We start from the raw sequence: 23,943 nt of genomic DNA, 5'->3' as shown, positions 1-23,943 counted from the left end.
ATTTAAGAAGTCAGTGGTATAAGGGGCAAAGATTCAACATCAAAGGGTCTGAGGGTTCAGTAACCTTCAAAAAAAAAGTTTCTATCACTGTGGTCAGTATATGCCTTCTGTGGTAGTCCAAAAGGGCATGGGACAGTGTGCACTACACTTTGATAAAATCAGGTGGACTGCCTTTAATTAGCACAACTTTGAAAAGCTGGAGGAGTGCTCCTGAACTGTTCTTTGTTGTAAAACACATGTGCAAAAATAAAATTTGGGAACTTGTGTACTATCTGCTACTGTGCTAATCAGCTAGGGCATATCAAAAGTATGCACTTTGAAAATCCAAATGAACCAAGTTATTATATCAGGATGAGAAAACAGAGTATAATAAACAGGAAACGAGCAAAAAAAGTACAAAAATGGAGTAAAATATGCTTCAGAATATCAATGCTAAAGCCGAATGTTCTAGGGTAAGACTGTAACATAAGTAAAAAGTTTTAGAAAAAGGAAAATTAAATACGTGACATCCTGGAATAAGGTATTCAATATTTCTGTTGACTCCTTAGATGGTTGCTATTGTAACAACAAAACACATGCATATGTTAGAGAAATCTGTGCCGATGTAGGTGAATCGGCCTGTACAAAGTAATTAGCATGAGAACTGGAGTCAGCCCAATGGTGGAGGGGTAGTATGTCTACCTGTGATGTTGGAGGCCTGAGGGGGTAGTATGTCTACCTGTGATGTTGGAGACCTGAGGGGGTTGTATGTCTACCTGTGATGTTGGAGGCCTGAGGGGGTAGTATGTCGACCTGTGATGTTGGATGCCTGAGGGAATAGTATGTCTAGCTGTGATGTTGGATGCCTGAGGGAGTAGTATGTCTACCTGCAATGTTGGAGGCCTGAGGGGGTAGTATGTCTACCTGTGATGTTGGGGGCCTGAGATAAACTAAAAATATGGGTGGCTGTAGTGCGGGGCTGGGGGTTAGAGGGTTAGACTTATGTCCATGTCACCTCATTTGGGTGGAAGGCATGAAGCTTTGTAGCAGAATATTACAGTGTGGTGGATGTAGGGAAGAAACCTTACTACGTGGCAGTGCATGTTTTTGTGCAGAGGGAAAGGCAGATGAATACTTATGGATATAATATACTCATCCTCAGTTAACTTAATGAGCATGTCTATACACACTACACACCCCCTGACTCTGGGAAGTTTAAGGTGTACAGACAAAAAAGCCCTACAATTACCAGCACATGATGCAGAGGTGGAATATCTCAATGTGTTCTCAGTACACAAGCTTTGTTGATCCTTTCCAAGTGAGAGGATTTGGTCTTTGTATTTCTAGAGAAATGAGCAATCTGGCTGGTGAAAGGGCTGGAGGGGGCACCAGTCCCTGCAAATTGTCATCCTAGCCAATGAGACTTAAAATAGTTTATAAGATATGGACATTTCTTGGCCAAGGAGACCCAAAACAATTTAAAAATATGGACATTTGAGAAAATGAGCTTCAAACTAAGGTCTATAGCTTCGAAATTATCATGGAAAGATGGGGAAGGAGTTGAACCGCAAGTATATATCATAGTTATCAGAAAAATGTGCATGTGTTGGATAATAATGCATCTGAAAAGAACAAGAAGTCCTGGAAATAGTTAAAAACAGAAATTTGCCTGAAAAATTGGGCAAAACAGTCTAAACCTAAAAAGTGTCCACTGGTGGACAACAAAAATTTTGTGTCACATCAAACTCATGGACTCGTTCATGTATGCGAGTGAGTATATTGTGGCTGGGATGGATAAGAAATGCCAGCCAGAAGTTCTCTCATCTATTGATTCAGCTGGAAAACCAACCACCTAAAAGGATTTGTAAGTAACTTGTGTAATATATAACACTCATTGTCACATGCTCAGTCTTAACTTTCACTCCAGGTAAGAAGACAGCTAAGCTCCTGCTGTTTTGTAGTATGCTACTATGCTTGGATGGGGGCTGTGTGCACTTAAGTGGGATATGCTAGTGACAGGTTAGATGGTATTACAACCATCACATTTATAGCTCAATTACCCAGTTCCCAAACTCAAGACGACACACACACACACACACACACACACACACACACACACACACACACACACACACACACACACACAAACAAATGCACACACATGTGCATGCACACATTCAAAGGTACTATCCAGAAAAGAAATTTGTTGATGAAATTCAGGCTGATGATTAATTTGTTGGTGTTGCAGCAAGCTGACATGCCTCTCACAAACATAAGCCTACGTTCTGTGCTTTCAAGATTTAATCTACAAAGCTGAATTTTCTCCAGTGCAGAAGTGGAACCAGATAACTGCCGACAGTGCTGATAATAATGTTATTCACCGATAGATTTCTGCAGATGCTGCAATGCCTGCGCCCTGTCAAATATGAATGCATCAGGTGTCCAGATCTCAACTGCCATAATTCTGACACCTGTTTGTAAACACTTGTTATTACATGACAAATGGGAGAGTTGAGTGATGGAAATAAATAAATCCCAAGATAAACTGGAATGATCAAATAAAAAGTTGTATATAAAAAGAGCAGAGTAAATAAAAATAAGTCATTACAGAATGGAACTGCTGTCTTTTCACATTACAGTGAATGAGGGTACTTACTAAGCCTTACTAAGAACCAATAATATGAAAAATGGTGTTCTCTTGATTTAATACAAGTGTTTACAGCTTCCAGGATACCAACTCAGGCCAATTCAAATGACACTTTTAAAGCTATTTAACATATGAGGGAATATTTTAATACCATAAGCGTGCTTTTCCCTCACTTCATATTGCAGTTCCTGTTAGTAGTACACTAACTTACCTTTAATTTCTTTAATGTCTAAAATTTCTGTAAATATTAAACGATTGTCATATAACTTGTATTGATTCTTAACCAATATTTTTTATATTATCACTAATTTGTTATAATTATTAAACCTGCAGATGTTTTTGTTTTATGTTTGAAGATTGTAAGATTATTGTCCTTAAAATGTTTTGTAATAATTTAAAGCTTTTCTCCCTAGGCCTCTGCTAAAAATAGACTTCTATCCAGTCGGACTTTCTCTGTAATCAAATGTCAATAAATAAATAAATATGAAATAATTGAAAGATACTTACATCCTTGTATCCAAAGATGATGCGTCCATCACTGTGTAGGGTTGCTTGGAATGTGAAACTGCCTAAATTGTAGTTATCCTGAAGATGAACATGATCCCACTGGACAACAAGTGCTGTACCTAAACAGAAGTTAGAATATAAGCATTCCAATATAAATAATGTATGTAACTAAGGAAATATGCTCATCTTCTTCATCCAGTACATATTTGGCATGAAGATTAGCTTTAATACATTATGAAAAAAAAGAGTACAAAACTGGAAATTAGACAGTCTTTATATCTCATCCTCCATATCAAATTCTGTTTAATGTCATATACCTTTCCCACATGGCCAGATCAGTAGAAATTCCACATGCATTCAATGAAAAGCTACATAAATTATTTGAACAGAACATTTCTCAGCCTTTCTCCATCTATGAAATCATAACATTTTCACATCTCTTCATACTTTCTCCAGTGTTCTTTCTGACTTTTTCAAAAGCATAATGAATAATGATTATGTATTTTACATTTCTGTTATACCATTCTCTTGTATCATCTACTATGTTAATCTTGTTTTCTCTTTTCTATTGGACAGTGACTGAAATCAGGCTCTGCTTTAGCACATTCACTAGCTTACCTACTGAATGAAAGAATACGACATTTTCAAAGCAAAGAAGAATGGGCAAATAATATATTTAAAAAGTGCAGTGTGAAAGAAACGACATCATAAAAAACTAAGGTGTCTTCTGAACAGTCTGCATTATTCCCTGCCTCCATGGTTTTTCTTGTTCCTCTAGTTTCCTTCCCCTTTTACAGCTTTACCAACAGGTGAATTGACAGTCCTCTTAAAGTTGCTTTAGGGGCGCATGTGTGTGCGTGTGTGTGCATGCATGTATATAAGCATGTGCTTGTGACATGCAGTGGACGGGCATCCCATAATCATATTCAGGCAGGACTGGTTCTTTCTCTTATGTCTGTTGTTTGAAATCACAGTTGTCCCTGCCCTGAAAAGGATAAAAGCAGGTATCAGAACTGCTCACCTTTTTTGTCTGAGTTGGAAGGTTATACATTGTTTTGAAGACAAAGTGAGATACACCAGGACGGAAGATTTCATAAAAGAAGAGGCTGTATCGTATCTTACTTCATCCAAGATGAAATTATCTAACCCAAGAAACATCCTAGATACTTCAATATTATTCTGACTTCCATTTGATTTTAATCTTGAAGTACTAATTCCTGATTAGGGTAATGAATTCCAGATGTATCACAGTAGGCATCATTGATGAAGTTTCCATTCTGCGACCAGATCAAAAGAACTGCAAAGAGGTCAGCAGTAAATGTTTGCAGCTTTTTCAAAGGGCACATTTACTATAAATAATTCTTGTTGACATCTTTCTGTATATGGCTGCTTACTTCACTCACCTTGTAAACAAGACAAAAAGATGGTGCCATCTGAATATGGAACCCACTTAAGTATAACAGTATAGGACTGCATAACAATCAAAGATTAAAAGAATGATTAGAGGGTCCAGAATTAAACCTTATGATGCTCCTGGTTTAAGTAGCTTCGCTGTCATGTAGGCAGATCATCATTTTATCTTTTGCAGTGTTCCTCCTAGGTAAACTCTGAATCAAGCCCATAAGTTGTAGAAATTCCTATAATGCTATACATTAAAATTATACCGGTGGTTAAAGAGTTTACTGACAAAGTATTTTACCCATTTAAAATATACACAGGTGCAGACACTATAAACATACAACCTAATATCTAACAAATCAAATAAAAACACTAGATACAGGAATGTAGGCAATGTCTAGGTGCTGTGGTCTTGATTACTACTCAAAATGTTAGCTTACCTTACACACAGTTAAGGTATTGCATTATTCCTTACACTATCCTCTACCCAATTTATAGATTCTCTTCTTTTATTATAGGCACATAGGTACATAGGTAAGTACTAGGCTAGCTGCCCTTGTGGAACATTTTAAGCCTAGCCTTTTTTTTAACATTTGGTTATAGACTGGCCTTACCCATCCAATAGTCAGTAATTACATATTACCCATAAAGAGAATAAATGGCATCGTATCATAGATAATTTGAGGGAACCTATGTGTGAGATAAAGCATTCAGTAGCTGCATCTCTCCATTAGTAGTACAGAGGGCAGTCATGGGGTAAGTTTTCTGTTTCCCATAGATCTAACGTACACTTGAAAATGGAAAGCAATGAACTTTGGTTTATGTGGATGGGACGTCTGTTCCATAGCAGTGGTATCCTCTGCAAAAATCTCTTTCTCCAAACCATTCTGTTCATGTTGCAGAAGAGATTTAAATCCATAGACTGTGTATGGCTGATGCCATTTGACTTGCTGATGTGCAGTAAATCCATCAGTAACAGGTTGGATGCCTTGTATGGCAGACACAGGCCATCTCTTAGCAGTCTGTAGGATACTGAGTACAGTGACAAGGCTATGAGTTGGTTCATGTAGAACATGTTGTTTAGGCCTTGTATCCTTTTAGTAAGGTATATATGTGGACTTTCCAGTTATTGTATGTGTACAAACAGATACATTTCAAAGGGGCATTATATTCAATGACTGGCCTAATGAGGGTAGAGTAAAGGGGGATGATGACCTCCCTAAATCTAGACACAGTCCCTTTGTTTATTAACATGTACAGTACTGAAGGACTTTCTTACAACAACAGACACATGTTGGTCAAAAGTTAGGTCACTGTCCACATAAGTTACCAAATCCAAAAAAAACTGGGTCAACTGTTAGGGTTGTATTGTCAATGTGGTAGTTCCCTGGGGGTAGAAGACTTCACAAAGGTACAATAATGCAATTTCTGGCATTTAGTTTGATATCCTGATTTTGACACCAGTTATTTATTTGAGACAAACCTTCCAGCAGGATGGCTAAGTTATTTGAGGATTAAATAAAAGCTCCTAGGTTGCTGTCATCTGCAAACTTAAGTCAGCTAAAAAATATCTATCTATCCATATACTGCATATATATATATATATATATATATATATATATATATATATATATATATATATATATATATACATATATATGTTGTTGTGTCTTTTGGCTTTTCTTGGTTAGGGGTCGCCACAGCGGAACTCCGGTCCGCTAATGATTGGCAGTAGATTTTTACATGCCGAGTTGCCAGCCCTGATGCACAACCTTCAACGAAGGTATGCCCATTCACCCATGTCTCCACACAGAAGATGCTCTAGCTGAAAATCGAACAGGACATCTTACTGTGAGGCAACAGCGCTACCGTAGCACCATCACCGCAGCTAAAAAAAAAAAAAAATATATATATATATATATATATATATATATATATATATATATATATATATATATATGTATACATAAATATGTGTGTGTGTGTGTGTGTGTGTACATAAATATATATATATATCTATGTGTGTGTGTGTGTGTGGTTCTACTTCAAAATTTCAAACTTTCAAAACTTTGACTATCTTATGGATGAGATGATAAGATCAAACTTTTGAAACTTCAAAAATCTAAATAAAAAAAATAAAAACAAAAATTTTTTTTTTTTTACATTTTTGCAGGGGAGGTCAAGCCCCCCTGCACCTCCCCCACCCCCTCCTAATTAAATATACTAACTCTGAGATGGCACTGAATTGAGGAAAACAGTAAATATGCCATTCCACTCTGCATGGTGATCTCCAATTAAAAGGTTCGAAGTTTCAAAACTTCGATCTTATGGTCTCGACCATAAGAAATTTGAAGTCTTGAAACTTTGAAATTTAGACATAGACCCATATCTGTGTGTACATATGATAAACAGACAGTTACTCTTTTCTACACATTATTTCATCCTCATGGAACAATTTGTTATTGATTCAGATGACATAGATCCTTATCTCATTTAGTGATACAAAAGAAGAGCATCAGACATCTGAAGCCAGTACTCCAACCTTTACTTCTGTTATACAAGTGCTTGAACAAGGCTTTCCTGTTACCCCTTGCACTGACATCATGGTAACTTGTAACAGATCACAGTGTCAGGGTGCTTCCTTTACTCTAGTTATCTGGTATATCAACGAGGATTACAGTTGGTCAATATTGCCAGACAACAGTTTCATACTTCCTATTGTTCAAAAAATTCATGTAGATGAAAAACTGATGCTTTTTAACTTTTCTAAGTGAACAAGAGTGATATTAAAAAAAAAATGTCTCTTAATTTGATCCCTTGCCCCCCCCCCCCACCATTATTTTTGGATTTGTTCAGAAGTTTTAAGTAAAGAATCTAAGTGATGGTCTGCTGTGTGTTTGACAAAGTTAAGTGTGTTATTGGCTTTATGCTCCTACACTTCATTTCTGTAATTGGTAGGACATGAAGCAGAAGCTCCATGCATTACAAATAATTATGATTAGGTTACCAATAATAACCTGTTATTATGTGCTCTTAACATGTATTCCTAGATTCCCCTTGAGTGTCACACAGGAGGTGAATTTCTTGGATTTACAGTATGTCTCCAACAAAAAAATAGGCCGGCTTAAGATCAGAGACTGATAACAATCCACTATATCTACCAAATGCATCATTTAGAGAGAAAGACAATAGTTGCTGTAGAACCTTCCGGTTCATAACTCTTTATATGAAAGAAAAAAGTCTGAGGAACTCTTCTCCTAGTAGTTCAATCTCATATAGACTTACAGAAAATGTTTTCCAGGTCTGAGTAACATGTGTTGCACTGTTCTGATGTCATTGCATTTTTAATAGAGCAACAACTTAAGCAAATTCCACATTATTTCCATTATTAAACCAATGTACTGTGTGTGTGTGTGTGTGTGTGTGTGTGTGTGTGTGTGTGTGTGTGTGTGTGTGTGTGTGTGTGTGTGTGTGTGTGTGTGTGTGTGTGTGTGTGTGTGTGTGGAATTCAGTCAGAATTTCTGGTTGGTCTGGACTTGTGTTTGTCGTCCTGTGTTGGCTGACAACTGTGCAAGATCAACTGTCCATAGGGCAGCGGATCAAAATCCAATGATGAGAAGCCAGACATGGAATTGAATGCCAAAACAGTAATTAATCTTTCTAGCCATTTGTTAAGTGATGATGAGTTAAGCGTCTTGTCCAAAGGGCTTTCGTATATTCCACAGCGCATACTGACATTTCGCAAACACTCACAGAACTTAGATATTTTACCAGGAATCTTAATTTAAAAGTATTGTTTGGGAATTAGCCTTCATTACAAAGTAACATTCCTAAGAGAAAGAGTACATTTGTTCCCCCACAAGACCACATGCTTTTAGCCTTTGAAATATCAGTTGAAAGAGAAATATATCAGTTGTTCAAGAATAATAACAAGATAGCGCACAACAATTTTTACAACTTGAATTACAAACAATTACAAACAACAATAAGCTTTACAAGCAGTAATAAATAATGAAAGCATAGTTAAGTTATAAATGGGGTTGACAAAGGTTGGTGGACTGTGGTCATGGATACACAAGACTATAAAAATTCCATGCACTCTGTGGTGAACATAACATTGAATACACCCAAATAGCAATGAAAGAAGTATATGATATCACACTTCACACTTAACAAGAGTTATTATAAATGAATGCTTCCAAAACAATTATTCAAGAATTGTGTCAATACCTCTCTACTGCATCTCCTAAAAGTTCCATAATTTATGGCCTTCATAAAATACACGTCACTCATAGATCCACCTCTAAAACTGATTGTTTCAGCCAGAGGATGGGTGACTGAGCCAATTTCAAAATATTTAGATGGCCTGTTTAGAACACATATTAAGGAAGCATTTACCATTGTTAAAGATTCTGCCGATTTTTTATGTCAATTGGAAAATTGGTCTTTGGATAAAGATTTAAAAGGAAGTTATCTCATTACTCTGGATGTAGAGTCACTCTTCACTGTTATTCCCAACAATAAAGGTATCCAGTATATAAGAGAATATCTTGCTGAATATTATGAATAATCTGTAGAAAATATGAATTGCTTATGTGCATTACTTGATCTTGTGATTTCCAGTAATGCATTCATGTTTCAGAAACAATTTTTTAAACAAAATACTGGTGCTGCAAAGGGCACACCAGTAGCAAATGCATATACTAATGTTACAATGTTTTACTGGGAAAGGAAATGTATTCTGTCAGGCTGTCCAGTTAAACATAACACTGTTTTTGTAAATGTTTTATGGATGATGTATTTTTGATCTGGCATGGTACTCTGGCTGAATTTAATTTGTTTCTTACATACATCTCTAATACAATACAATGTTTGAAGTTTAAGACAGAGATATCCACTTATGAGATTAATTTTCTTGACATCAAGTTGATTAAAGATGTGGGTGTTATTATAGAAACATTATATAAGAAACATATCAAGTGTAATACCTTTCTTCACAGGTCAAGTATGCACCCTTCTTTTATATACAATAACATAGTTAAAAGTCAGATGCAGAGAATAGCACGTTTAAACATGAATGATACAAAAAGGATTACCCAACTGAATAACAATGAACAGGATTTCAAACATAGCGTGTACAGAAGCCAAGATGTCGAGGCTGTTAAAAGCAATGTACTCACATTGGGAACCACTGATTTAAAACCTATACTTAATACATCAACTTCAGAACTTAGCAATTCTGAATTAAATAAGACACAGAAACTTATGTGCAATTTGACATTTTCTCAATTAAGCAAATTATGCAGAAATATTGGTCTATACTTAGAGATGTACCATAATTAGAACATGTTATAGGTGAAATACCAATCTTTAATTACAAAAAATAGTAATAAAAAAATAATAAATAGTGTTATAAAGAACAACCCATTATTGGGAACTTTTTCACTAGTAAGAGACATGAGATATATAGGTGCAATAGCTTTATTTTTGTGATTTTATATATAAATATATATATATATATATATATATATATATATATATATATATATATATATATATATATATACTGATGAAAGAACCACACCTCTTGTTACAAGAGAAGATTTTTTTTTTTTTTATTAAAGGCATTTGGTAACTGTAACACCAGAAATAGTATATATTTAGCTAAGCAGCTTATTACATAGGCAAATCAAACCAAAAGTTAAAAGAGAGAATAGGTAATCACTTATCCGATATCAGAAGACAAGTATTGACCAACACACTATGTAAACACATAACTGAAATAAATAGTGCACATATTTTTAAGTTTATGATTTAGCAATTGTTTTTAAACCATTAATAGGGGGTGATTTGAGACATTTAATAAAACAAGAGGAATTAAAATGGATTTTACTCTTTAGAGCACATATAACACCAGGCCTTAATGGAATGATTAGTATAAAAACATATTTGAAAAAGTTGCAGATGCAAGTATAGTGCGTTATAATAAAAATAATTGGCAATTTTAAATATCTTTTAATTATATGTCTTTTTTAGTTTTAATGTTTTCTTACAAGCTTTAATTTATCATGTGATTCTATTGTCTATGTAAGCTGTTTTCCAAGTGATTTCATGTTATTTTACTATATAAGACAATATTTTAAGGTTTTTTACATTCACCTGAAAAAGCCAATTAGGTGAAAGTATAACTACATTTGTACTGCTTGTGTTTATTCATTAAAGTATTTCTATCACCTTTCGTGGTTCAAGTACTATTTTATTATTTTTTGATTTTATTCAGTTATTTATTTCTGGATTTATCACCGCTATCAGGTTGTTTTTCATTTACTTTTTCATTTCATATGCCCTTTCCTCAGGGATTGTGTGATCTCTCAGTTAGTATATATAGTTAGCAGGGCCTGTGGGGCTCTCTGCCTTCTACATGGTGGGGGTGTAAGAGGGCTTGCCCTCCCATGAAAACACTTTTGTTTTACTTGTATGTTCCAAAGATTAGCCTAAGAGAATGTGCTATAGTATGTCCACATAAAACATGTTGACATTTCCTGGACTGACTAATGGTAGTAGATCCATATATATCTATATCTATCTATCTATCTATCTATCTATCTATCTATCTATCTATCTATCTATCTATCTATATGTATATATTTTTTACATACTTGCATACACATAAAGAGAGAGAGAAACAGACACAGTAAAAATCTAAATTCAAATGCTGTATTTTAATGATTTTAGCTTGTTTGTTTGTTTGTAAGTAAAATAAGATAACTTGATACACACACAGCTTTCACAATATAAAAAATAAGGTCACAAAGAGGGAATGTAGAACATGAGATTAGTAAAGCAAAAGTTAAAAAAAATGTAGAAAGTCTAACACAGGCTATATCACAGCATGATGGAACAACAAGTCCCAAGAGTAAGGAAAAACAGGAGGAGCAGGAAACATCTGAAGAAGAAACATGGGCATGGGAAAGAAAAAGAGACTTAATATGGTGCAGTATTAATACAAAAGAGAAAGCACAACTAATCAATATAACAACAGCAGTAGCTAAGACATTTGAAGATAAATAATCCAGATAAGAACAATTTTACAATAGAAAAAAATAAGAAAACAAAGAGGAAAAGTAGAAAAGAGGATTGGTAATGGAGAAGTTAAAGAAATAGAAACTGAGGCTATGGATTATCTGTGAAGTGAAGGATTTAGTGTACAAAATCTAACTCTGATAACACCACAGCAGGATACAGCAATGGAGCCCAAATTATGGAGAAACCAGTGAAGCAGGAAACATCTGAGCAGTTGCCATGAGAAGATACTTTGGTACCTTACATAGGAAACTAGTACAAAAGTTCAGTTGTAGTTTGCACAGCAAGGGACGGAACAGGAAAGTGCGGCAACTCTGACGTAGTCAAGGTTGTGGGGTGCTAGGACAGAGAGTTCCCATATGAAAGAGTAACTGATGACACAGGATGAAACTGAAGAGAATGATAGTGGTAAAAGCACTGCACAGTATCAGAACAGATCAGGATCTATTGTGCACTACCACAAATAATAAACTAACAGTATCAGCACAGGCAGAAAAAACTTAGAAGATATGCAAGTAAATATAAAAATAAAGGAAACGTATAAAATAAGCAATTTATTGATGACCCAAAAAAGTTTTACAGAATATTGGAAACAAGGCAAAAGGAAATGAAAAACCATCAAAAAAGAAATAAAAAAGAATAAATAGATACATTTTGGGAGATATCTATGAAGATCCTGTGGAACATAACAAAGATGCTGGATGGATATAGAAATAAGAGAAAGAATAAGTTCACATGTACAGGATAGGAAATGGTATGAATTAACGGCCATAGAAACTGAATGTGCTCACAACAAACAGCCACTGCAAACAAACAAACAGGCTCAGAAATAGCAAACCTGAACTGGGTTATGCTACAGCTACTAGCTACACTATTTTACACAGAAAACACTACAGAAATGTTTATCACAGCAGAAAAACAGCAGTGAGGCACTAAATGAAAGTTTTAAGCAGATAAAGGAGCGAGAAAACTCTAGAGAATGCTTTTAACTGCAAACAAATAAGTTATATGATACATTCCTTGGCAGGAAATCAGAACAAACAAACATATGCTTAACAAATGGAGAACATTTCCAGTTAATACCTTTCACACAGTGAAACTAACTAAAAAAGCTTTACAAACAGTGTGACAGCAACAAAAGTGATTTAAGAGGAGGGGCACTGACCAAAATTCTGATCTGTGATATATAACAATAAGTATCCTTTTTTTAAGCTTATTTTACTAGTTATTGTTTTTATAGTACTTTTTTATTGTCTGCTGCCTACCAGTTTTACTGTATTTTACTGCTATAAACTAATCTGCACTATTGTACTGAAATTGTCAGCCTTACAGGGCCTATTAAATCACTTTTGTTACTGTCATGCACCCAGTCTCGCAGCCACTAAGGCCTAACCGTAAACCTAATATATTAGTCATAGGAGACTCCACTGTGAGACACAGAGATGTGCCTCTCACCTGGCTGGATAAGGAGAAAGTCACGGTTAGTCATTTGTCAGGTGCCAGAATTTGTCATATCACACACGCACTCAAGTTTCTCAACAACAGGTACTGTTATGACTCTGTCATAGTCCATATTAGCATGAACAACTTGGGATGTACCTCCCTGGACTATATGAAGAGAGACATGACTAAGCTCACTGAATATGTGTCTCAGTAGGTATGTCCCTAGCCTTAAGCAGCGTTCTACTGTCACCCAGAATGATGCCTCAATACAAACAGAAAATGATTAACTTTAACAAATAGGCTTAGTTTCAGGTGTCATTCCAGGGGGAATCCAGTAAATGACAGCCTGAGAAGATATGATCAACAGACCACATTGCTTTGCTAGAGATGGCCTGCATCTGTCTCACTTGGACTTCAGGCTTCTGTCAAAGGTCCTTGCCTCCACCATAGTGCCTTTTTAAGGAAAAGTCATGAGGTCGACACTAGCAACATAACAATTTAAACAAAATACAAATTAAAGGTCATGCTGCTAAACGCTAGGAGTCTAAACATTAAACTGCACTCATTGCAAACATTCTTAACCCTGGAAGATGCTGACATTTGTGCAGTCACACAAACCTGGTTCAAAGCTGCAGAGAGCACCCCACCCTTACCTGGTTACTCATTCTATCATATGTTCAGACCCCAAAATGTGGAAAGCAAAGCCAAAGGACATGTAGTATCAATATATATTAAAGACACACACACCTCCAGGCTAGTCAAACAGTATGACACACAGGAGAAACTCCAGGTGCAGTTAACCATTGACAAGACCCATATTCAAATTATAGCTAGCTATAGGCCTCTAAATTTGACTCAAGATGCCCACTCCACCTATCTCGACCTCTTCAAATCAATGAAGATTCAACCCTTTATGCTGATCCTGGGTGACTTTAATTACCCAACCATAGATTTGAAAAACTACTCATGCCAGCACACAAATGCCCATAGATTCCTTGATTTCTATCAATGCAAATGCCTTGGAACAGCTAGTCAATACCCCTGCAAGAGGTGATAATATCTTGGACTTGGTATTAACCAACAAGAGTAAACACTGATAGCACCCCTATGGTATCATCCTCCCTGGTAAGATCCGACCATAAAGTGGTCACTTTCAAAGTCACCATCTCCCCTGACCCCCCCTCAAGCTAGAGTCAAACAAAAAAACTTCTCCATTGCTGATTACAACCTCCTGAGGGATGGTATAAAAAGTTTCACAGCCCTCTCCCCCACTGTAGGAACTGGTATCAATGTCCAAATATACACCAAAGTACTACATGAGCATTTATATAGATGCATGGAATCAGGAATACCTGACAGGAGAAAATCATTCTCTGCAAGGCAGTGTAAACCTGTCTGGTGGACATCTGCAATAAATACACTATATAACAAAAGGAAAAAATTGCTGTCCAGGACCAAGAAGGAGCAGGTGCCAAATTGGAAGCAATCTCAACTTAGCCTGAACAAGCATATAAGAGCACTACTGGCCACATCTGCTAAAGGCAATCATAAGGCCTTCTTCACATATGTCCGCAATCTCAAAAGAAGCATACAGATCTGTTCAGAACTGGTGGTCAAGGACACCACATACACAAATGCTGTAGATATAGCCAATCTACTGGCTGACAGATGCAGTGTACATTCCTCCCCTCTGTCCCCCCCATCAGTAAATCAAGGCATCCCCAGTACCTGCCCCCACCCCTTCTCTCTAGGGAACAGGTCATCACTGCCCTCTCAAAGGCAAAAAATACAGCCTCCATGGGACCAATGGGATCTGCAAGGCCATTCAACAGATTACCATGGACCTCATTAACAGGGACATTGGCAACCTCCAAGCACTCGACCCCACACAGTTTTGTTTTGTCAAGAGGAGGTCATGCCTGATAAATCTGGTCAACAGTCACCAAAGACATAGATGAGGGGAAGATGGTGCACACTGCCTATCTTGACCTGGCCAAAGCCTTCAACACTATTCCCCACTCAGGCATAATAGATAAACTCTCTCAACTAGACATCAATCCATATGCTACCAGATGGGTAGCAAACTGGATCACTGACAGAACCCACCTAATCAAAATAAGGGAAGCCACCTCAAGCAGTAGACCCGTAATGAGTGGCATACCCCAGGGATCGGTCATGGGGCCTCTATTATTCTGGATATCCTTCTCTGAGGTGCAGAACAAACCAGTGAGTTATGGCTAGCCAAGTCTGCAGATGACTCCAAGCTAGGTGCAGTCATCAATTCCCCAAGTGATATGGACTTCCTCCAAGAGGGTCTCACCCAAACAAATGACTGGTGCCAGAAACATGACCTCAAGTTAAATGCTAAAAAAATACATCATCATCCCCTTTGGGGAGAGTGATGTCCCCACAAATTACAACATTAATAACAACATCCTAAGTACACAATCAGTAGTGAGGGATTTGGGCATCCAGGTTGATAGCAACCTGACGTTTGACCACCATGTTGCTTCCATTGAACAGAAGGCTTTTTACATGGCCCACCTCATAAGTAAGGGTATCTCATCCAGAGACAAAGAGGTCATACCATCCCTGTATTCTTCCCTTATAAGGCAATTATTGAGTACAATGCCCCCTTCGACATGTACCTCACAAAGCACATGCAGCAGCTGGAGAGATCACAGAGGTTCCTCACCAGGAGAATCCAGGGCCTCAAACATCTACCCTACACAGATAGGCTAAAAGCCCTGTCCCTCTACTCAGTTTCCTACAGACTCCTCAGAGGTGACCTCTGTCTGGCATACAAAGCAATCTCAGACCCCGCCTTGATGGGACTCCTGCATATCCACAAGTGAAGCTCCACTCGAGCAACCCGTACTTGTGACCTCAACCTGATCTGTGATATAAATAGGACCTGTTGGTGGGACAGATTTGTGTCCCTGAGACTCCCCCATCTGTGGAACAGACTCCCTCTTCACATCAAGCAGAGCGCCTAATTATCCCTTTTTAACAGCAACCTGGATAACTGGATGGGAAACAGAAAATACACCCCTGGGATTCCACCTGTGTCCCTGCTAGACAGGGGCTTTGGGTGCTGGCTTGTCCAAACATGAGCTAAACTCTTGGCTAGGCTTATAAGGCCCTCAGGGCCAATAGCCAAGTGACCTCCTATGATCCTATGAAGATCCTAACTGGAAAACCCAAGGCCCAGATGCAGTACCTAATTTCTGGCTAAAAGTATTAACATCTTTACATAAACATTTAGCCATTAGTAAAAACTTCATATGCACACCCAGAACAGACACCATCCTGGTTAACAACAGGAAAACCAATACTCCTACTTAAGAGCTAACCTGCAAGCTCTCTGAAAAACTACAGACCAATAGCTCGCCTTCTGACAACATATAAACTATACACTGGAGTTGAACCAAACAGAGTTTATAGTCATTTAAAAGAAAACTCAATTATGGCAATGAAACCAAAGGGTAACAACATAAAGTCATATGTAACGAAGTATCATTTGTTGTTAAATAAAGTCATAATGGAGAATAGTAAAAGGGGAAGTATCTATGTATGGCATGGATAGACTACAAAAAAGCATTTGACGGTATTCCACATTCATGGATAAAAGAGTGCTTAAAATGTATAAAATACACCCTGCACAGATCGATTATATTACAGTGACCACAAAACAGTGGCAAACTACTTTGCAATTAAGCCATGATAAAGGACATATTATTATTCCAGGAATAACAATTCAAAGTGGGATATTCTATGGTGACTCTTGTCACCGCTGCTCTTTTGTCTTGACCTTAGCCTATTAAGCTATCTACTTGACAGATTAGGTCAAGGCTACAATTTGGCTCCCAGAAAACAACAAAGTGTAAAGACTTCTCATCTTTTTGTGGATGTTTTACAACTATATAGTTCATCAAATGAGGAACTAAAAGCACAACTGCAAGTGGTCAAAACTTTTTCAGATGATATAAGAATGTCATTTAGTCTTGATAAATGTGTAAAAGTAATCTTTAAAGCAGGGAAGCTGTAGCACAGCAACCTGAGACAGGAATGTCATATAAAAGAACTTCAGCAAGAGAATGTGTATACGTATTTGGGAAATGATGAAGGATCAACAATAAAACATGAACAAATGCAAATAACACTTAGGAATATTTTACAAGACTAAAATTAAAATTGAAAACAGTACTGACATCTAGGAACAAAGTCCAAGCTATAAACCAATTTGCTCTTCCTGTCCTAACTTACAGTTTTGGAGTGACTGACTGGGCCCCAAAAGGTAGTGGAATAAGTTGGACAGGAAAAATAAGAAGGATGCTTTATGCTTATCAAATGATTTATAAAAATCAGTGTATACCAAGTCTATATATTTCATGTTCTGTGGGAGGTATAAGCCTCTTAAAAATTGATTACTTGTATAGATCAACAATAGTAGGACTTCATACATATCTCTGCTGACATCATAAGACCGAAATGTAGTGAACGTTTTAAAATGTGAGAAGAACAAGCCTAAGATGACTTCCTGCTTGGCTTAGTGAGTTATTGGTGTCAAGTGGGAATGGAAATCAAACCAGAAGTATATAAAAATCAGGCAGCAACTGAATGTGCCAAAAAAAACAAAAGAAAATACAAGGTGAAGGATCAGATGAGAAGGCAAAAAATGTGGAAATGTATAAATATAGTTGCAAGTATAGAAAAATCTTGGAACAACCTCATATTGATCAGGATCAAATGCAGGAATGGTTAAGGAGAGGTGAATTTAAGCGAAAAGACAGAAGGTTAAAATTGACACCCCAAGTTAGTAGACTACGTACACATTGGTTTATAAAGTACATTGAACATGTGGAAGAAAGACAAATGTAGGTTTTCTAAAACAGAACTGGAAACAGTCGTACATCTTGTTGCTGGTTATGATATACCAATACCGAAGGACTGTATACTGAAAGGCATAATAATGTGGCATGACTGTTGCAGTGGAGATTGTGCAAACATTACAGTACTGACATAGCTGAAAAAACACTGGAAACATAAGCTACAAAGCATTATAGATATCACATGGGACCACCCATTACCAACAGCTCAAAAATAGTTGTGAGAACATCAGATATAGTAGTCCGTGAAAAGAAGACAAAAGTGTCACTGAAATTGCTACACCCAATTACTACTGTGTCTTATATACAGAAAGACACAAAGTCATAAAATAATAGAATTTGCAGTCAGAACAAGGGCAATGTGGAAGAAGGAAAAACAGACAGTTCCAATAGTAGTAAGAGCAATGGGTCTTATAAAAAAGAATTTACAATTATACTTAGATTTGTTACCAACACATGTAACACCACATGATTTGCAGCAGTGAATACTGGGCATATTGTAGGTGCTGCTAAGAGCACTTCTGGCTAACATCAAAGAATGAAAAAATACTAATTTTGAAACAAGACTAATTTCATGAACTTTAACCATACTTTGAATTAGGAATGGGGTAAATTCCCATCATGGTATTAGAAACCCAATAGACTTCGAGAAATTGAAAAGAGATTATACAGGAATGACTGATGTACTAATTGGCTCTCTAATAGAGTAGCTAATGCCTGGAATAAGACTACTAAATGCATATTAAAGCAAGCATTAGTCTAGATATTTTTAGGAGAAACTTGGACACTTGCTATGAGGATAACTGTTTTGGTATATAAGCCAGCTAGAAGGCCATTATTGACTGTGCTTAAAGTTTTATACAGATGTTGTCTCCCTCAGCACATGATGTTTTAGTCACGCCAAGTTCACAGTCAAAAAAATGTTGCTTTGTGTGGTAAAATATTCATAAGTGATGTAATAATAACTCAATAAACATATATTCTAAATATATACAGCATTCCCATCCTTGAATAGAAGTCGTATACTTGTTCCTAATGGAAACTACTAAGTATAATGAAACACTCAAAATGTCACGATTGGATGTTTGTGAAACCCCACATGCATGGAAGGCCATACAAATATCAGCTCACTGTGACAGCTCTTAACAAAACTTTGATAGAATTAAAACAATGAATTTAGGTATAAAACATACCTAAGGGTTCCAGTATTGTCCCTCTCAGCAGTTTGTCTCCAGTTCTTAATTTAGGGTTTTACATATTATAATTTGATGATTATTTTGCAACAGTAATGGTTATGTTTTTTTTCCCTCCGTCATGTGACACTGCATTTACTGACATTAAAAAATAGGTCATTATTAATACCCCAATGTATGCATTTTTTGTACACCAATTTGGAAAATGTGTATTTCCTCCCTGTAGGCAATAATCAACAGTCACCAGTTCCTATTCTTATTCACTGAGTCTATTAGACTTGCCTTATCTTCCCTTAGGGTCAGCTTGACCCATATCCTGGGTCAGTGCGGAAATCAAGGACTTTGCTGCAGTGTCATACTGCTGCTGGTGATTGTGCCTTAACTCTTGCCACCCCACAAATGTTACTCTTGGGAGGTGTATGTGAGCTTCCTCTCTTATGGAACTTCCTGACAAAGCACTGCACCTATAATGCAACATGGAACTCACTGGGTTCATATGTGGTTTTATTGCAGTGAGTCTGCCTCCCACCCTTCCCCCAGACATAGTGAGCCAGCATCAGCTGCTCACTCCCTCCCTCCTTCCCTCCCGCTGCATCCATTCCAGTGCCTATGCAGCCAATCGAACATGGGTTGTCCGGGGTGCATTAAGGGATTTATTTCTCTGCTCCATGGGCCCATTTAACTTGGAAAATGTTTATTCAACCATTTATGTTACTCAGAATGCAGTTATCAGGATATCTGTATACCCAGAGATGATATCCCATTTTTGAGATGTGGTGTCTCCAGCACTGAACATCATATTCCTACTGTGGATAAAGAATTGAAAACTTCCACATTTCTACTACTGACACTTCTTCTGCATAGAAAGATTCCTATGGAATTTTCATTGTATTCACACAATAACTGCAGAGATTTACACTACCTGAGGCAGTTCTACAAGGTCCTCCTGTAGATGTGTACCCAGCAATTTCTACAGTGCCATCTTTCTTTGAGTTTTTTCAGCCAGCTGATCATACATCTTTTCAAGGAATATTAGTTGTTCCACAGTGAAACTCTCCTGCTGCTGCAAAGTCATCTTCCATCCTATACAGCCATTCTCAGTACAGTACCTTATCCCTGTTATTCACTGAATCTCCTATACAGCCATCCTCAGTACAGTACCTTATCCCTGTTATTCACTGAATCTCCTATACAGCCATCCTCAGTACAGTACCTTATCCCTGTTATTCACTGAATCTCCTATACAGCCATCCTCAGTACAGTACCTTATCCCTGTTATTCACTGAATCTCCTATACAGCCATCCTCAGTACAGTACCTTATCCCTGTTATTCACCGAATCTCCTATACAGCCATCCTCAGTACAGTACCTTATCCCTGTTATTCACCAAATCTCCTATACAGCCATCCTCAGTACAGTACCGTATCCCTGTTATTCACTGAATCTCCTATACAGCCATCCTCAGTACAGTACCTTATCCCTGTTATTCACTGAATCTCCTATACAGCCATCCTCAGTACAGTACCTTATCCCTGTTATTCACTGAATCTCCTATACAGCCATCCTCAGTACAGTACCTTATCCCTATTATTCACTGAATCTCCTATACAGCCATCCTCAGTACAGTACCTTATCCCTGTTATTCACTGAATCTTGTCCATTTTTAATTATCAGTTCTAGCAATCCTTCTAGAGATATACAGCTGGAACTAGTGGTGAAAAAATAATTGACAGGTATTGAAAGTTGATTTTAAGATTGGTAAGGAAAACTGTGGCATGAATAACATGGTTTCGGTACTACTATTTGTGAATTGTAGTCCTAAAATTTCAGGAGTATAAATAAGAAAATACAAAGATTCTCAGGAAGGAAGAACTATGGTTTGTGGAGGCTACAGCAGTGTTATAGTCAGGTCTGGTCTAGCTCTACTTTCATAAAACTGTCCCACTCTTTTTTTCATTTTGCATCAGATACCAGTGAAACCCTGCACACATCTAAATTGGGACATGCTTTGACATTATGCTTAAGGTACCTAATAACTTCTCAGATAAATATCTTTATTTCACTACTAAGCCTTGAACCTTTCTATAGTGCAGCTGCCACCAGACACTTCTCCCTGTATTATCAAAATCCATTTTCCCCACTTGCCCATGATAGTGTCTATATAAATCCTATGTCTCTTTTTTTCAGTATGTACATGACAGTCTGCCTATGTATTTTAACTGGAACAAATAAAAAGAGTTCATAAGAGACATCATCTTTCCTGTATTTTGTGACACTTCTGGAATCCATCCATCCAAAAGCCCCTTTTCCCATTTTTATTCAGAGGTTTGGAATGTCACATCAACATGACAATCATCTAGAGCCAGTGGTCACAATATGGTGTTGTAAGCCCTGCTGTGTTTTTTCTTCCATACCACAGGCACACATGGACACACATTTACACTTACAGCCACTTTATTATGCTCAATCCACTGAGTGTAGCTGGAATATGGAAGAACATCAGAGCACCCAGAAGAAAAGACCCACACAAACAAAGGGCAGACATGCAGACTATGACAGAAGGCAACCCAGTTGAGAATTAAACCTTAGAATCTTTTGCTTTGAGTTTAATTCTTAAATGAAAATGAGCTAGCTCCTGAAACTGCAAATTAAATTAGAAGCACTTTTCATAAAATTAGGCTTGAATGTAATGTGTGTGTGTGTGTGTGTGTGTGTATGTGTGGACATGCTGTGTGTGTCTGTGTGTGTGTGTGTGTGTGTGTGTGTGTGTGTGTGTGTGTGTGTGTGTGTGTGTGTGTGTGTGTGTGTGTGTGTGTATGCTGTGTGTGTCTGTGTGTGTGTGTTGCTACTATACTGATGTTACTGATCATTCTGGGAATTGTATTCAGAATGCTTATTTTTCATATTTGATGAAGAACGGGGTCATAAAATTCTTAGCAACCACTTGAGTATTGTTTTGTCATGTATCTAAGTTCTATTTCACATAATGAAAATAAATAAATAAATAAATAATCACATTATTCTACTTGACTAGATTAACTGGAGAAAGTACTCTTGACATAACTTTAACAACACCCCTTCACAATGGGTGTGTCCATTTATGATTCCATTCATCTAAGTACTGTTAAAACAGAATCTGTTTGTATGCAACTCTGTCTTCCAAAAACATTTCCTGTTTCTTTATTTTACTGCATTTTGTACATGTAAAATTACTGACAGAATCACAAAAGCACCCAAACATACCATTGTCAGAGTATCTCACTGTTGAATTTCTGGACACACTTGGATCAAAATTTGCCATTAATGGAGCAATGTACTGGGTTGCTGTTAACATTCGATGCACTACTTCTCCGGTGTATATAAAACCTGATAAAAAGAAAATGGTTTTAGTTTGCTTAGTCTTTTCTTCAAGACATTTACAGGAATACTGCATTAATACATTACTTACTGTATTGTATGACATGATTAAAAAATACAATAATAATTGTTTCACAAGTATCACTGTGGGAGGAAGTCAGTGTACTATTAGACTATCATCTGCCTCTGTTAGAAACAGATGGCGTGCATTTAAAATCTGAAGCAAGGTAAACTGCACCATGAAATAAAGTTCAGGTTTATAATGCATTCTCAACATGACTGTACATTTTGCCAGATTCCTGAAGTACTGCTTCAGATGACAAAGACACTGCAGATGGTCATTAACTTAGTGACCAGATGTAAACACGACAGACACAAACCTGGTCTTCCAATCCTTTCAAAGCATATTGCTTACTATATTCATGGACATAAGGCATGTCTGTCTGTATGCCTTTGTGCCCTATAGCAATCTGGTGGACTGTCACACAATAAACTTTTCTTCCAGATACCCTTGGTTACTATAAATAGTTTTTCCCAACTTTCAAGTAGTATTCACAAAACTTACTGTTATTCAATAAACACTTTTTCCACACCCTTTTATCTTCAAAATGTTATTGCATAAAACAATTATTTGCTATGAGGTTCATAAAATAAACTGTTCTCTCTCTGTCACTTCTTCTCTTATGACAATAAGCAACTGTCATAGCAAATGTAATCCTATGTCTGTCTATAAGATAGTTGGACAGTAGAAGAAATCTACTGTGGCAGTCCTAGGTGTTAAGAGTCTCAATTTTCTGTCAGTGTGCTTCCCTTTTAATACTGATACATAGACCTGTTAAAGAAAATGGTAAAGAGCCATGATGTTTTTGCACCTATGTTTATTTAGCACAGCTGAATGTCAATAATCAGTGAAAAATGTTATGATATGACTTCAAGATCTTTATTATGAAAAAAACAGTCGTGTTAGGAGACTAACTTATTAATCTTTGTTTAGCACACAAGATAGGTCTGTAGGAATGACACTGGCAAGACAGTGATATTTTACACAGCATGTCCACTGCATCTAGTAAAACTCAGTAACAGAATAAACTTTTTTCTTTGTCATAGAATTGCAAATGATATCACCTATTTTTAAGATCAGTCTCTTTATCTTGGTTTTGATGTACATAATTTTAATTTCATTCTAAAAAACAGCATTCTCCTACAACAGATCAGTAAAGTAATGATGCTGGATGGTCTATATATATTTATTTGTAGATTTTGAATATGCACACATGCATTATGTGTGTGTGTGTGTGTGTGTGTGTGTGTGTGTGTGTGTGTGTGTGTGTGTGTGTGTGCATGCACATGTGCATGTCCATGTCTGCGAATGTCAAGGTAAAAGAGAAAACTGGTTCATTTATATTGTGGGACAGAATATATAACTATGTTAATATTTCTGAGTAAT

The 23,943-nt window shown here is 36.9% G+C and overlaps 1 protein-coding gene across 2 annotated transcripts in view; it reads right to left on the bottom strand.

Annotated features, from left to right (window-relative positions):
- Nucleotides 1-23,943, bottom strand: part of PLXDC2 (plexin domain containing 2) — a 3,345,655-nt gene that overhangs the window by 1,288,494 nt on the left and 2,033,218 nt on the right. For both annotated transcript variants that reach the window (XM_044064643.1, XM_044064642.1), the window contains exons 5-6: nt 22,383-22,505; nt 3,134-3,252 (exon numbers count right to left, since the gene is read on the bottom strand). In XM_044064643.1, coding sequence (XP_043920578.1) covers nt 3,134-3,252; nt 22,383-22,505 — 242 coding nt within the window. The remainder of the gene's footprint in view (nt 1-3,133; nt 3,253-22,382; nt 22,506-23,943) is intronic.

The sequence above is a fragment of the Protopterus annectens genome, chromosome 3.part0, assembly GCF_019279795.1.
Source record: "Protopterus annectens isolate FY-2018-M chromosome 3.part0, PAN1.0, whole genome shotgun sequence".
Lineage (NCBI taxonomy): Eukaryota > Metazoa > Chordata > Ceratodontiformes > Protopteridae > Protopterus > Protopterus annectens.
Note: the sequence above shows the minus strand (reverse complement) of the source record. Positions and strands in the feature narration are given on the sequence as shown.